Genomic DNA, 17,168 nt, shown 5'->3' with positions numbered 1-17,168 from the left:
TTTCAAAAAAGCAGCTCTTTTTTCCAATCATGTAAAAACAGAATACACAAGTGAGGCAACAGTAATCAACACACCTTTCTCAGAGTTGCCTTTATTAAAGGTATCCCAGTACATATTTGATTATGCTTTAGAATCAAAGGATTTATTTTTTTTCTTTCTGTTCCACCGCCTTCAAACAAAAAAAGAAATTTGCATTGGTATTAAAATGCTATTAATTCTTTTCTGTTGTAGCTCAGGTCCAAGTAAACATCACATTTCATATACAAATTATCTTTATTAGCCTTACTAGAGTTCATTCCCTCCATCCACCTTCCTCATGTCAAGTAATTATGTAACTGGCCAACATCCCCAGGAGAATCTCTCGTAATGGAAAGCTCTGTTTATAACCTAAAAATCCCGATTAGCAATAATTTTGGTAACTTGCCTGTATCTACAAGCTAACCCACAAGGCCTGCCTAGGTGTAACTTTTGCTGAAACAGTTAAAATTCCAAGATAGCAATGATTGTATTGGAGCTGGACAGAGAAATCCTCATCAGGAGGCACTGAGTCAAAGGCAGCAGCACACACACAGCTCAGCAATGCCATGCATTTCATTGATTTCTAAGTTCTCCAGTCCTGAACCAAGCTATTTACAGGCTGCCTTGGTCTAGTCTTGAAACTTTTAGAAACTATTTGTATGCATTTTATGCTAGTTAGCCAGTACTATCTAAAACAAATATGGTGAAATGCTGGCTTTACTAAAACTAATTTCCCCCCAATTAACTGTGACAAAATAAGATTTCTCTTAGCAAAGGAACCCTTAAAGCAGGAATTGTCATACCAGGTCATTATGTAGGTGCCCTGAGAAACACCAGGAGTAGCATTTTACATTAAAGGAGCCAGGAGGAAGGAAATGAAGGTTCTGTATTTGTTTAAGGGACGTCTCCAAAAATAATATTATAATTAATAATTAATAATATTAATTTATTTATACAGAGAGACAGGGTTAGTTTCTTGTAAACCTGATCCACCCTCTACTTGATTCTGTAAGTGCATAAATCTATTTAATTTAGGAAGTATATGATGGAACAAGGTAACTGAATGACATTTTACAGTATTACAGTTGACACTGCACATCTACCTGGTGAGATTTAGACAACAATTCTTAATTACTAATATATTAACCCCAGCTATTTCCATCTTCTGAATGGCCAACATTTCCCAGGAGTTGTGGTGGCTGGAGTTTAATGACCGGAGATCAATCACTGAAGTAGTTGAAGGAGAAAATCGACGCCAGGACTGCGACAGCAGCTGCCACGACCAGCCCTAAATCCAGAGAGAACACAGGCAGTGAGGGAAGGGCAGCACAACCACCCTAAATCCAGAGAGAACACAGGCAGTGAGGGAAGGGCAGCACAACCACCCTAAATCCAGAGAGAACACAGGCAGTGAGGGAAGGGCAGCACAACCACCCTAAATCCAGAGAGAACACAGGCAGTGAGGGAAGGGCAGCACAACCACCCTAAATCCAGAGAGAACACAGGCAGTGAGGGAAGGGCAGCACAACCACCCTAAATCCAGAGAGAACACAGGCAGTGAGGGAAGGGCAGCACAACCATCCTAAATCCAGAGGGAACACAGGCAGTGAGGGAAGGGCAGCACAACCATCCTAAATCCAGAGGGAACACAGGCAGTGAGGGAAGGGCAGCACAACCACCCCTAAATCCAGAGAGAACACAGGCAGTGAGGGAAGAGCAGCACAACCACCCTAAATCCAGAGAGAACACAGGCAGTGAGGGAAGGGCAGCACAACCACCCTAAATCCAGAGGGAACAGGCAGTGAGGGAAGGGCAGTACAGGCAGCAGCAGGCAGGAGGGGAGGGTGGGTCATGGGGAATAAGCACAAGGAGAAACAAAAAAGAGCTACCCCAAAAAGAGCTGCCCCAAAACCTACTTTTATTAGCATGCTCATTACTGATGCAGTTGAGGAGACACACAGAAAACCCCGAAACACCTCAGTGATGACGTAAGGGAAAACCTTTTTACATTCAAAGCAAACACATATTTACTGCTCCTATTTAACCTTCCAGTTACTATATTCTCTTTCTAATAATTAACAGAAACCAGAAGTAACTGCTTTGTTGACTAAAGTGTAACTATTTCAGTACAAGCAGCCCCAGAGCAAAGACAGCTGTACTGAGAGCAGACAGATCTCTGAGAGCTGGATGAGGCAGCACCATGGAGAAGTTGCAATGGAAAGAAGAGTTCTGTGGCTGGTGTTCCCTGAATTCCTGAGCTGACAATTAGGATGCTGCGGGAGCTAACAGTCCTAAAAAGGGCCACTGCAGCTTCTGGAGTGCTGTAGCAAAAATCTGGGAAGGAACATACCCATATTTTGTTGGAGCTTCAACAGCAACGTTGCTTTGGTCAGCTGTGCCTGTTGTGTGTCAGTCGGGCTGTCAGTCACTGGGCAAATATCAACTGCGTGGAAATCAAGGGAAGAAGGGGAAAATTAACAGTTGTGTTTTACAGTGAATTAATCCAAAAGGCCAAGAACTTCACATCAACTTCATAAAGTGTATTAATGGTAGGAAAAAAAACCAGTTTGTTGCAGTAGAAGTGGTACAACAGCAATAGCACAATGCTAAACTATGCTGTGTGGCTGGCAGGGTAAAACTAAAGAGACAAAATACATTTCAGGAGGAGCTCCTCTTCCAAAACTCATTTTCCACACCCTGCTTCCAGAGTAACATTCCCAACTCTCTTTGCATAGCCTGGGGAAAATTTGACTACATGAGAGGGAACCTCCAAAATGTACCATTAAGCACCTTCCAAGATCAAAGTCCCCTCCAGAGCCATCTGTCCTGAGCTGAGGGTACATGCAAATCCCATACCAGAGAGGATGAGCCCAGCAGCACTTCCCTACCCAACAGCCAGAGAGGCATTCTTTCCAGCCACAGAAATTTCTTTTTGAAGATCCCCTAAAAATACCCCTTCACAGCAGGCATTGAGGACTCATTCCTCCTTGGAAGAATTACTAAACCCTTAGTCTGCCCAGCCAGGATGTGAGAGAGCCTGAGTCTATTTCCAGGCGGATGGGACTCAAACCTGTATCTATTTCCTTTGCAAAGACCTCCCTAATCCCTTGGCTATATCCAGCTTGTTAGAGGGGCAGGAGAGAAAGCAGGGGATTAATCTCCAGTCCTTCAGCCCAACTTGTTTGAGCCACATGGAGCCAGCATGGAATACACCACACACCCCCCAGTGACAAGGCTGCTCGATGGTCGTGGGCCAAAGTCCTTCAGTTTGCAGCATTCCCGTTTTCAGGAGTGTGCTAAGACTTGCCAAAAATTAGGATTACAATTCAGAATCTACAACCACAGGCACCTTTTGCACAAGCAAAGGGTAAGACAAAGTGTTTGTCCTGGCGAGGGAGCTGGAGGCAGGCTCAGATAAGAGAAGGAGCCTAACAGACTGTTCTGGAGACAAGGGAACCCCCAGCAGAACCAGATATCAGGGCTTAGAAGGCCATGGGACACTGATCTGAATAAAAACACATCTCCATTTCCACAGAGGGGTTGACCATCAGCAATAAATCAAAAATTACATGCTTGAGTAATAAGGCACATCCTTTGTGTGATTCATATGCAAATGAAGTACTTTCTCTGTCATTAGCTATGGTGGAAATGGATAATCTAGATGATCAGAAAGGTTGTTTCTGTTGAGTCATGTGGATAATTGTCTTCAAAATATCCTTAAATCAAGCTTGCACAAGACTTGTTACACCCGAACTAGCTTTTAAAACCTGTCTTTAGGGTTTTTATCCTTAAACCCACTGCATTGGTACAGGATGTACTGCAGCTCAGAAATCACTGCCTGATACGAAACTCAACAGGACAGTGAGGTACACAAACATACAGGCATTGCTTGGAGATCTCTCTGCAAGCAGCACGTCCATGTAAGACCAAAATAACAATATTTCAGTGCAAAGTGTGTTTTTTGAAGAGAAATTACCAAATATTCCTGAATCCCACTAGTCCTCAATGATGCTGCAGCTAGATCATGATTTTCTTTGTGCCAAGAAAAGAACTCCTTCAGCTGCCTAAAATGAGCAGAAATCTTCAGCTAGAGTAGAGGAGTTATTAATTGTTGAAATACAGTTTTTCAATAAGTATCTTTAACTAGCACAACAAGAGAACTTCTGTCCAGAGTTTTGAATTCTGTGAAACATCCCACTTTGGGACAATCTGACAGCATTTTTTGGGCCACCTCTGGACTCTAGCTCCAGCAGGTTCCTTTCTGCTGTATATTTGATGAGCAGGTAGGATGGTCTGTGCCCTCTAACCTGAGGTTTCTTTGTACCTCCCTGTGCTGAGGGGACCTTTGGAAGCTGCACACCAAGGCAGCTGCACATTCCTTGCCTGTTCAGAGGGGGAAAATAAGAAGACAAAGGGAAAAAGAAAAAAGAACCACCCTTGAGCTATTTAGTTACCACAGGCCTTTATGCCATCACATTCTGGAAGGTTTGCATGTAGAACAGCAAAATCACACAAAAGAGTTTTCAGAGCACATGTCTTCTAGTACCAATTAGATGAATCCTTAATTCTTCAGTTTCCTAACCAAGATGGAAAAGTGATTACCACTGCTGAAGTCTTATTTCTGTCTATCCACTCAGGGTATTTAACATCCCACCCCCTGCACCAAGGAGGAGCAGGGATTTAGTAAAGCCAATCAGAAATGCAGAGCTTTCAGTTGCCTGTATTAGAGCACTGAATACCTTGAAATTACAGTGTTAGAGCTATTTAAGGCTTTCACTTATAAATAGCTCGGGGTTTACTTTCTATTTTCAACACAGCAATTTTAAAGCATGACCCAGTGTTGTCCCCACTGAAGAGCTGTACAAGGAGTCAAGAGACAAACTGCAGGAGACAGCAGGAGAGCCCCAAGTTCAACAAACACATAAAACCAACCTCAAAAATACATGTTTTGACTAAAAGCTGCTTAAAAAATTAATCTTTTGCCTATACTGATTAGATCCTCTTCTTCTAAAGTGCATATTTTAAAGAGGAACAAAACCCCAAATTATTTCAAAAGCCTGCTCATGTTCTTGAATTTTAGAGAATTCTTTTTACCAGCAAACTTTCCCCAGAACCTCAGCATGAAGAGCATTTCCAGTTAATTCGAGGTGGGTGCCTCAGACCACAGGAACTGTGACACAAACAGAAAGGCTGATGACAAAATTCCCTACAAACAAATTACTGAATAGTGACTATTATTAGCAAAGTTAGAGTTAAGCTTAGAGAAACAACAGATGCTTCCCAAGTCAAAATGATGCACTGGGAAAGCCTTTGCACAAGAGAAACCACAAACTCTCATTATAACACAAAAACACGTTCACAGCAATACTTAGACATTTCATACCAAAGCAACAATAAAAATCAAATCCCATAATTAATGGGGGAATTTTTTTTTTAGAATGCAGAACACTTTGTATGCATTTAACAGGACTCCTAAAATTATCTTCCTGGTATGATAAAAGTGTATTATATACATATAAACATATGTGCATACATATGTGTATATATACACATATAACTTGTGATTTTAATAAACCACAAGTGACTGATGCCTCAGCTTCAATTATCAGAATCAACAGTGCTGTGCTGTTAGCATTATTGACACCACCACAATTAACAGAGCCCATTCCATGGACAAACTTCATGGTGGTCACCAGGACAAGGCCAAGCTTTCCCAAAATCCTCCTGAATGTTTTTTTCCTCTCCTCTTCTATGCACTTCTTTTAATTTGTGGCTTATGGTTTGTTTGGTTTTTTTTAAGAAAATACACACCTACCTTAATTTGCTTTTCTTTCAAAGAAAAGGAGTACAAATCGCCCCCAGTCAACTCTACAAGAAACAGACTACAAGAACACCCAAGCTCCTTTTGTGGCCATGCTTCACACCTATTGTTGGCATTAATCTTTGGGATGCCCTGCTGTGAGTGGAAAGGTGTTTCCTTCCTACCAGCAGCTCACACAGCCTTACATAAGCAATAAAGCTGAACTGAATCATCACCTCTCTCCTCCCACACCTCTCTCTACTGCTACAACAATACTCATTTGCTTCTCTAAGCTACACTGATTCCTTAAAGCTCAGTAGTAATTAGTTTTAAGAGTATTAAAGTTACTCTAATAATGGCAGAGAGATTTTTATTGGCTTTCCTGTTTTCCTTGAGGTTCCTGTACACCTCTTACTCTTCAAAAGGATGAGTCAGTTCACAGCTAACAGGTCTAGTTAAAGCCTGGGGGGAGCTGATTCATTTAGAAAGACAAGAATTTATGGTTAACTTTGAAATTAGGAAACTCAAAACCCCCTCCAAGTTAACATGCAAGTCAAGGTGAATATCAATGCTCACAGTTCACCTTGCACAGCAAGTCATGGTTACATTGCCCAGTTTTTGTCCCTAAATACCAACAACAAAAAGTGTTCATAGTTTTAATGTGAGAATTAGTGTTGGAATTTTTATTTATTCAAATTATAAAACTGGAACCTGCAGTTCATATGCATGTTGATGGGGGGAAAAAAGGGGGAGCAAAATGTCTTCCATAAGACCACAGGAAATGTTCTTAGGTGCATTTCAATGTCATCTTTGAAATCTACATTGAAATCAACATTGCAAGGGAGAAAACCCAACAGGGAATGATGTACACCAGAAATATTCAGAAAGAGGAATCCAGTAACTAGATTATGTCAAAATATCTGTATTCAAGGGAATATAGCAGTCTCATAATCAGACCACAAACTTGTAACACATTCGGCAGAAAATGAAAAGTGCTCTCAATTTTGTTTTCATTCTGGGTGAACCACAAATCTTCAGGTTTGGGCACTGCATTTGGTACATAAAGTAAAACACTCTGAATAAAAAAGGTATTTGGCTTTTTTTTAAAACATCAGGTTTAGCATGAAAACTTCCTGAAAGACACATCAGACTTCATGAATGTTTTACTAGAAGAATTTTTAAAGTGTTTTTAATTCTGTAGTGAAAAAACAGAAGATTTGACTAAATCACTCAACTTATTCTAACTTGTCGCAAAACTACTTAGTGCTAAAAAGATGAACTACTGACAGGGTAAACATATATATTAATGTAAAAAATAAAGCTTTGCAGGGTGTTTTTTAAGAGTTAATTCACGAGCACAATGGCAAATACAAACCTTGGTTAACCATCTCCTCATGTTTCTACAGCAGCTCACAGGCTGCACTGAAAAACCAAAATATTTGATGAGGAAAGAGATGTCTGTTCCAAGAAACACAAACTGGAAGAAGCTGGACCATTTTCCACAATATATTTAAGGTGTAATGATTCGTTATAAATCCTTAGGGTTGTATATGAAGTAAGTTGACTTTATGCATATCTGCATAAAACTGGCCTATGCCATTAGTCAGCATTTTCCTAGCCCCTGAGCCAGCCTGCCCTGGCTCTCACAAATTTACCTGTGCTGATGTCCTCAGCTATGTGCATATCTTCAGCTTGCACAGGCTGATCCAACATCTCCACAAAACGTTCCTGGATTTCTCCAGCAGCCTCATCACCAAACTTATAATCACTGAGCATCACACTGGATCCAGCAACTGGGACAAACAGTCTCTGAGGCAAGACGTGATATTCCCTCCCAAAACCTAAAAGGAAAGAGGGAGAAATACCATCCCAATAAAAGCCTTGACAGTTATGATAAGATCCCTCCATAATCTCTGAGCATAAGATAAAGTCATTGCAAAAGAAGAGCTCAAGGTCTTTGTGTAGAAACCCTGCTTTCAGACACGCCTGGCTTAGTGGGCTGCTATTCTATGGATTTATGTCCTTACATCAGTCTCTCCAAAAATACCCATGGCAGCTCCAAAACAGACCATAAAACGCAGAGCAGAGCTTTTCTCCTGTTCAGAAAGCCTTGCAGGAGGGCTCTGGGAGAGCCTGCAGGTGAGAGCTCGCCGAGGAGCAGGATTCCACCAGCACACAGGGCTGCAGAGGTGTCACAGTCAGAGCCACAAAGCTCGGCTGCCACCTAGAGAGGGGACTCAGAACTACGTGCAATGGAAAAGGCTCTCTCTGCCTTTTGATTTGTCAATTAACTCCTTTTTTGGTTTAAGGCAACGACACCACTGCACTGACTTGAAGGAGTTTAAAGAGTCCCAGCATGAGCTCAGAGATCTGGTCTCTATCAAGTTTTAACACACATCGATATTAATAGGAACATCATACATGGATTTAAAAAAATATATATAAATAAAAATTTAAAGTGTGCAAGTTGGAACTTCAGAGACAAAAGTTTCAACTACAGAAGTTTGAAAAATCACAAAATTTCTGATGAGTGAGGAAGAAGCTGGGATTGCGTTTTGTGGTCACAGGAACTGTGATGCCAAAGGACAAAAACTTGACAAAAAAATTTCCAGATATAAGAAAAAGTCAAAGCTGACAAGCAGCAATTATACCTTTTCCTTTTTATTATGCTCGAACCATACTGGAAATTCACTGTAACAGAATTTTTTACAACCACCAAAATTCACTGCAAATATAAGCTGGTGGCTTTGTTTTTTGGTTTGTTTTTTTTTTTTTTTCTTACTTTTTTTCTGAGGTCCTTCATTTAAAATCAGATCTTCAAACAGTATTTCACACCGATCACTCAATGTGTTTATTATGTCTCTTTTCAAAGCCTGCAAGGACACAGTGAAATCATCAGGAATATCAAAACCATTTGCAAAACCAAAACTATTTGCCAAGCTTTTAATCAGGAAGAAATAACCAAAGAAGCCTCATATGTTAAACCCATGATGAAAGAATATTTTTTACCCAGAAAATAAAAACTAGCGTGAATTTTCAAACTACTAAATAGTAATTTATTAATAAAGAAAAGCTAACATCAAAAGAATTGATATCAAGAAGGAAAACCACAAAACAAAAATAAAAAGCTGAGGAAAGTTTTAGGATTGCTAGGATAAGAACTGACAACCTCTAGATATTTATCAGTAAAACGAAACAAAAATAATCACGGGGCAATGACTCAGTAGGGGGAAAAATAAATTACTGAGCAAGTGAATCTGAATTTTACCTCTACAAATATAAAAATATAGTCTGCAACCTTTTCTAAAGAGAATTCTTCAAAGCCTAATCCCTTTGACAATTTGTGCAAAGCCTCCCCAGAGCTCAGCCCTACCCACAGCACACATTTCCTCCAGAAGAGAAAAACTAACTAACCCCACACGGATGGTTTCTAAAATAACTTTGACCCCAGTTTAGACCATTCTGGCAAAGGAAAACCAGTATGCCAAGTCCCACGTGTTTCAGGAGAATGTTTCTGATGGACCAAGACCCTGCTGAGTACCTGAATGGCTTCTTTAACCTTGGGCTTGTTGCTGTGGATGTAGGCTCTGCATTTCACAGCTCCCCGGAGGTTTATGGAGCCACTGCACACCTGCACCGTCGCCGTGGACCTGGGGCTGGCACCCTGGCACTGAGGAACAAACACATCCAATTTTACCCCAGGCCCTTGCAGCAGAGTCACTAAAGCCAGAACCAGCAAACCAACAGCAGGTGCTCACACACAAGCTGCTCCCCTCACCATTTTATTTTTATTTTATTTTTAGTTATTGATTTGGTTAGGTAAGACTGAAAATCTCTTTTCTATTATGGAAAATGTGTTTATCTCTCCAGGTGTTTCAAACACTTGTGTCTATGAGATTTTAAAACTTTCCAGGCTTGTGGGAAATAACAGCATTGCAACTGTTAAGTCTTTTATAGACTTCTTTAAAACAATGACCTTTACATGTTTGCTATAATCAGTGTAACCCAGGGTGTGCTGGGAGTCATCCCATCAGCCAGTACCAAATTATACACGTGGTCACACTGAGAGCTGCATCAAACTGTTGCCTAGAAATGCTCTCCCTAATTACCACAACAATGAGTGTGAGCATGAAGCACTCCAGGACAACACCTGGAAACACTGGGATGCACCACTTCCTCACCAACTGCACAAACCACTTCTGCCAAAAAGAGTTTTCCTCTCCCTGCAGCAATTAACCTCAATACAATAGACAGTAACAACAAAAGGAGCTGAGATACTCAGGGAGACTTTAAAATGGCACTGGAAACACTTCTGGTTTTGCTGAACATAACTTTGAGAATCCAGGAACCACCTGACAAAACATAAAAGGCTACAAACAAGGCCTGGACACATTTGGACTTCAGGACCTAGACTGGGGCACTAAATTCATGGCTCTTCACAACTCAGGTAGGGAGGAAACTCCTGGCATAGATCCAGCACTTCCAGATGATGATTCAGCTCACAGGATCTGTGCCTTAATCCAGAGCTGGCAGCTGACAAAAGCATCCAAGTGAATGTCCAAGCTAGCCAGGGCAAGCTGTGCATTGAAGTGTGGGGGTGACTCTGAACTTCAGATGCAAAGTCACTTGAAATCAATGTACACAGGTACCTACAGGTATCCTACTACCAAAGGAATTAGTCACAGGACTTCTTTTCCATAAAAAAGTTTTCACTTCCATGTTTTCCAGTCTTTCACCTATACTATGCAATTCATGGACAACATGGTTATCTCACCACAAGAATTTCTAAAGGCACAAAATACGCAGATCTGTTGACAATCAGTTTCATATTCAATATCCTGGGGGGAAAAAAAGTCTTAGGAATAAGTGAGAAAAACTTCTAGACAATACTTCAGAACCTTGTTATTTTATTTTTTGCTCTATTTTATAATTTAAAGGCAAGCTTATACTTTGCAAACCACTAAAAACTTACCAGCTGCGTCAGCACCTTGACATCAGAAAACTGAGTGCCGGGCTGAGTATTTCCTCTGAACTTTTTCTGAGGGGAAAAAAATTCTTTGTGTCACGAAACAGGAAAAAAAAAAGTGCCTGAAGCAGTCTCCTCACTATGGCATAGGGTACTCCCTAATTTATAGCCTTTGAGAGTGAAAAATAGAACTTAGAAACCAACCAAGAGAATAGAACTACAAAACTAAAAGGAGAGGTGAATGCATCAGGCAACGAGGTGACAGACGTAGGTCTTTGAAATGTCATCACCCACATTCACACCTCACTCTGTAATAGAAACACTTCAGTCATCTCACACCTAATCACTGCATTCACACTGCCCGAGGAGGGAGAGGCAGCCTGCAGGAATGGCAGCTCCGTGTGCTGGTTACCTGGAACAGCCACTCGGATCAACAAACACTGCACAGGCGATGTCTCATTCAACGCCTTGTCACACAGAGGCTCCAACCATACATCTATTAGAGCTCAGCTTTGTTTGGTACTCACCTGCCCTTCCAGCAGTTCTGTGTCCTCATCTTTAACTTGGCCATTGATCAGAAAAACACTGTCTTCTATCTGCTTTGACCATCGGTTTAACCCATTCTTTAAAATAAGTGAAAACAAAAAATAAAACCACAAGAAAGAGGAAAGAATTTCACTGAAGGGTTGGACAGTTCCATGCTGAAACTTAGAGAAGAATGTGTTTTAATAGTTACTCTGAGAGAGTTTTAAAGTGAAAAACCTATGTTTTTCCAAAGGTAAACCTTAAATGGACAACATTCAGAACAAATTAAGAAACAAGCATTGCAAAATACTGAAGTGCCACCCCAGGGATTTGGGGGTTGCAGAGAGGGTTGTAGCCCATTGAAAGCCAGCTCATGGCAAAAGCAGCACCCCACAGTCCTGCACAAATTGGGTGTAACCTTTCACCAGGTGAGGCACCAGAGAAGTTGGTACTGGGATACTCATGACAATTATTACATAATTTTGAACAAAGGCAACTTCTTATTGAGCACAGCAGAAGAGTTACATTTAAAAGAGGAATAATTGCTAAACATTCTCCACTGATTAGTCCTACTCCTCTCCAACACTATTCAACTCTTTCTCTCTTACTTAATTTTCAGCAGAGAAATGAGTGTGGTTACTGCTGTGTAGGAACCAGTGCAGGCAGTGAGTTACCTTGGTATTCTTCTCCAGGTCATGGTTGGGGGAAGTAGCAAGAAGTGGAATGTGGATGTTCACATTTACTGTGCAGCCCAAAGCCACCCAGGAGGCAGTCAGAGCACTCTGGTACTTCCAGTCTGCTGGTTTAGCTGAACTCTGAGAACAGAAAAGAAAAGCCAAAAAGCATCTATGCAAAGCACTGTATTGAGGCTTTTTTTGGGGGTTTAGCATTATTTGCCATGCATTAAAAGCTGAGTGTGCCACAGCAGGATGAGCTTACCTTTGGGTCCTGCACATCGTAGGTTCGGCAAACTACTCTGTGCTCCTTAAAGAAAAAGACCCAGTGAAAAGCAAGGGAACAACTGAGAACAATCCACAATTAACTTAGTCCTCTACTAAACTTCCTTGTCGAGCTAATTTACGCTCTGGAGCAAGTTCTCACCTTTCATCAGTGTAAAAAAGTGGGAAAACATTTGCCCGTAATCTCCAACTACCACAGTGATGCTGTGCCATCTCTTACAAACATCAATATGTATTGACAGGAAAAGCACCAAGGCATCAATTTTTAATTTATCCTCATCTCTCTCTCTCTCCTCAGAGAAAAATCCTTGCCTTCTCTCCTTGTATTATGTCATTACCAACAGCTCCTGCATTCTGCTGCAGCTCTAGTATTGATCCCACAGGATTGCTGTTCCCCCAGTTCCCTGCAAGCACCACTGGTAACAGCAAAAGAATCCAAACAGTAATTTAGATTTTTTTTTCACTTTATGCAAGTCAAGACTGATTGGGAAAGGTGTCATTTGATGCTGTCAGACAAACAGACCTCGTAAGAAATGATGGAAATTTTGCAAGGACAAGAGGGGCAATAGTCTTAACCACGGCTAACCAGAAAACTTCATTATTTCAACTTATACACGTCTATCTGAACTTGAACAGCCTCCTTCTCCCTAAGTCTCATTTGTTCAGCAGTAAGTGGATAAAAGAGGTTGGGATAGCAGCCTCAGTCAATAAACCTTGCTCATAAAGGATACTTTTTTGTAGCAGAACAGATTTGAAGTGCTGCTCTGTCTGAGACCTCCTCTTCAGCAGGTTTCCAGAGCCTTCTTTTACTCAAGGACTTTTCCACTGAGAAGATTAGCTAAAGACCAAAAATACATTGCAAAAGTATGCAGTATAATTCCTGGAAAATAGTCTTGTACTAAAATTTTAAGTCCAAGCAATATCAAAATTATGTATGACCAGGAAACACAGCTTACACATCACCAAAATGTCATATTAAAAGAACATTCAACAGGGATTCAGAGACACTTTTCCCCAAAGTGAAAGAGGCTTATTAAATTTTAATTTAGCTCCCAAAGCAAGCAGCACATATTCACATGTTCAACCTGTATGCTTTTGTCCTTACAGACATATTACAGTTTTGTGCCTATTGGCTGGGTCAGAAAAGCTGTGCAAAATAGCTGCTAATTACAAAAATAAATCCCCCCAATTTTAATTCAGCAATCACTGGTCACCTGGACACAGCTCACCTTTTTTAGCCAGCTACCAGTTTCATTAAGCACAACTTAGATACAATTACACTGAACTGCCAAAATTGACTCTTGGATCTCAGGCTGCCAAACCTGCTCATGCTTAAATCACTGACCATGATTATGTTAGGAAAATGATAAAATGAACATACATTTTCAGAACAGAAACCAAACATGGCAGTAGGTGCCCCAATACTGTAACAAAAAATGCATTTTAAGTCTACCATATTGTTCTGAGTATGTTTTAAATTTAATCCCACACTCCTAAGTCAAGTGCACACATTTCAGAAAAGACGTTTCTCTTAAAGGAGTCAGAATTATAGATCTTTCACTACTGTAAACACCTCTAAACTGAGTGGTCCATCCAGACAAGGAAAGCTAACATGTTAACATCACTAGCACCTTTATGTGGCTTTCTATTAAGCAACAAGGATTTTGCTTAATACAAACCTTGAGGATGTTTTCCCTAAGCCAGAATGTCCACATTAAGTAAATACAGACAAGCCCAGTAAATAGAAATTCAGAAATGCAGATTTGCTATTGCAGCAACAAACAGGAGGCTAGCAAACAGTGTCCCACAGGACAGGGATTTCTGAGGTTCCAGTCTCAAACCCACACATCAAAGCACAACACTTGTGACATAAAGCAACAAAACTGCTGCGTTTTAGTCAAGCCAATGAGAGGAAACTCCTCACACACAGAGCCAAGGATGTTGCTGTCCTCCCAGCAGGAACTCTGCTTACCTTGCGCAGAGCATTTTGACCGTCTTTAGCCAGCTCTGGAGTTGCAATCATAAACACACCAAGAACCAGCAACCCTCCAGGGAGCATTCTGGACACCTTGAAAACGAACATTTATTAACAGGAGCGGCAATCTAGAAACCATGTGAGTCAAGATATCAAAAACCACTGGTGAGACAAGTCTGCACCAAGAGCAGAAGTGAACTAAGGGAGACTGGTTTTCACTCACAGGACCCTCTCCATGCAGGAACACATCCTGCAAGTGTTTTCCTTTTAGTAATATCAAGTGTCCTTTCATCAAAAAACCTGAAAACATTAAGGGTATTTCTGGTTTAAAACACCTGTGCCCAGCGGTTAGGAAGGCTCTGTCACTTTGAGATCACGCAAGTGCTGAGATGCTTTGTGTCCATCTTATCTCCCTCCTGTTCCTCCCACCCCTTTGCCACCTCCCGGGGTGAGTTCTCACCTGACTGGCGTGTGTGGTGATCCACTCCTCGTCCAGGGATGCCAGCTTGGGAGGGCCCACGCTCTCCTCCTGCTGCTGCTCCTTGGGAGGGGTTCGCACAGCCCGGATGACATAGTCCCGTTGGGGGGAACACTTGCCAGAGCATCAATAGAAACAAACACATCCTGAGGCTGCTGAACAGGGGCTTTCCAACAGGAATGAATGGAAGGACAAGCCCACACTTACCTGCCCTATCAACAGGCCAGTGACATATGGCTTCACCTTCGTGCTGAGCTCCGTCAGGTACTGCCCAATGCCTTCCTCAACAAGGTAAGTTCTACCCATGGCTCCAGGTTTGAGTGAGGTGTTGTCAACCTACAAAACACACAATGCACTAAGGGACAGAAGGTACAGACACTGCAATGGGTACAGGAGAACAAGTCTCACACAGAGATCCTTTACAACTGTTTGATTGAAAACTCCCTGCAAGGTCATGGAGTCCAACCATTCCCCCAAGGCCACCACTGACCCATGTCCCCAAATGCTACATCCACACGGCTTTAAAATCCCTCCAGGGATGGGGCCTCCACCCCTGCCCTGAGCAGCTGTGCCAGGGCTGGACAGCCCCTTCAGTGAAGAAACTTTCCCAAAGTCCAACCTGAGCCTCCCCTGGCCCAGCCTGAGGCTGTTCCCTCTGCTCCTGTCCCTGTTCCTGGCAGCAGAGCCCAACCCCCCTGTCTGTCCCCTCCTGTCAGGGAGTTGTGCAGAGCCACAAGGTCCCCCTGAGCCTCCTTTTCTCCAGGCTGAGCCCCTTTCCAGCTCCCTCAGCTGCTCCTGGTGCTCCAGCTCCTTCCCAGCTCCGTTCCCTTCCCTGGACATGCTCCAGCCCCTCCATATTTTTCTTGTCATGAGGAGCCCAAAACTGAACCCAGGGTTTGAATTTTGAAATGCCTTCAGGAAAAAGTATCTTGCTGCATGATATTTCTAAAGGATGCACTGTTCCGTTCACACAGCGACTTGCTGAATTCCACACGTGGCCTTGAACATGCCCTACACCACTTGCATTCCAATTCCCAAGCACTCAAAGCACAGCATCTGGGGACATTCCAATGAGCAGCCTTTGCAGTTCCCCCAGAACCCAGGACATGGGGGCTGCCACAGACTCCCCTCCCTTCCCAGTAGGGATGGTCTGAAAACCCCTTCATGCCTGGAGAGCTCTCCCAAAGAATTAAGCATTAAAAAGCTGAAGCCCAAGAGCACAGGGTGAGGAAAGAAAGAGCATCCTGAGCCTCCACAGGGAAGGTGCTCACACACCTCAACTCATGCCCCCACAGCTGGGCTCAGCACTTCCAGACCCCCGGGCTCTGCACCTCCAGAACCCAGAGCTCAGCACCTGCACAAAACCATGGATCAGCACCTGGACACCCCCAGGGATCAGCACCTCACATCCCCATGGATCTGCACCTGCACAGACCCATGGATCAGCACCTGCACATCCCCCTGGATCAGCACCTGCACATCCCCCTGGATCAGCACCTGCACATCCCCATGGATCGGCACCTGCACCAACCCATGGATCCGCACCTGTACAAACCCATGGATCCGCACCTGTATATCCCCAGGGATCAGCACCTGCACATCCCCCGGATCCGCACCTGCACAAACCCCTGGATCAGCACCTGCACAAACCCCTGGATCCGCACCTGCACAAACCCATGGATCAGCACCTGCACATCCCCAGCGATCAGCACCCGCACCAACCCATGGATCTGCACCTGCACAAACCCACGGATCTGCACCTGCACAAACCCACGGATCTGCACCTGCACAAACCCATGGATCAGCACCTGCACAAACCCATGGATCCACATCTGCACAAACCCATGGATCTGCACATCCCCATGGATCAGTACCTGCACAAACCCATGGATCAGCACCTGTACATCCCCATGGATCAGCACCTGCACAAACCCATGGATCAGCACCTGCACAAACCCATGGATCAGCACCTGCACATCCCCAGGGATCCGCACGTGCACATCCCTATGGATCGGCACCTACACAAACCCATGGATCAGCACCTGCACAAACCCATGGATCAGCACCTGTACAAACCCATGGATCAGCACCTGCACATCCCCAGGGATCAGCACCTGCACAAACCCGTGGATCTGCACATCCCCCCGGATCTGCACATCCCCAGGGATCAGCACCTGCACATCCCCCTGGATCCTCACCTGCACAAACCCGGTCTCTGCAGCCGCCCGGCTCTCGGCCGAGCACCGATGTGGCCGGTCACGTCGTCGGTAAGCGCCGCGGCTCCGCGAGATGACGCACACCAATGCCGAGCGGAGCGCGGGAAAAGGGCGCGCGAGGGGGCGCGCAGCCCCCGCCCCGCCATGCCGGGAGTGGCGGAAGCGGCCGCCCTTCCCCGGCAGCTCTCGGGCACACGGGGCACCTTAGAAGCACAGACAGCTCCTGTCACG

General features: G+C 43.4%; 1 protein-coding gene across 1 annotated transcript; it reads right to left on the bottom strand.

Moving 5' to 3' along the window:
* Positions 1-65: 65 nt before the first annotated feature.
* ODR4 (odr-4 GPCR localization factor homolog) lies at positions 66-17,135 on the bottom strand. The gene is made up of 14 exons (XM_038144325.1): positions 16,920-17,135; positions 14,929-15,057; positions 14,704-14,835; positions 14,241-14,336; positions 13,000-13,106; positions 12,249-12,285; positions 11,984-12,124; positions 11,312-11,407; positions 10,791-10,856; positions 9,360-9,488; positions 8,601-8,691; positions 7,474-7,659; positions 2,369-2,461; positions 66-1,306 (listed from the first exon to the last, which is right to left on the bottom strand). The coding sequence occupies exons 2-14, from the start codon at positions 15,025-15,027 to the stop codon at positions 1,239-1,241; spliced, it is 1,341 nt and encodes a 446-aa protein (XP_038000253.1). The 5' UTR covers positions 15,028-15,057; positions 16,920-17,135; the 3' UTR covers positions 66-1,238.
* Positions 17,136-17,168: the final 33 nt, after the last annotated feature.

Source organism: Motacilla alba, chromosome 8 (assembly GCF_015832195.1).
Source record: "Motacilla alba alba isolate MOTALB_02 chromosome 8, Motacilla_alba_V1.0_pri, whole genome shotgun sequence".
In the NCBI taxonomy this organism is placed as follows: domain Eukaryota; kingdom Metazoa; phylum Chordata; class Aves; order Passeriformes; family Motacillidae; genus Motacilla; species Motacilla alba.
Note: the sequence above shows the minus strand (reverse complement) of the source record. Positions and strands in the feature narration are given on the sequence as shown.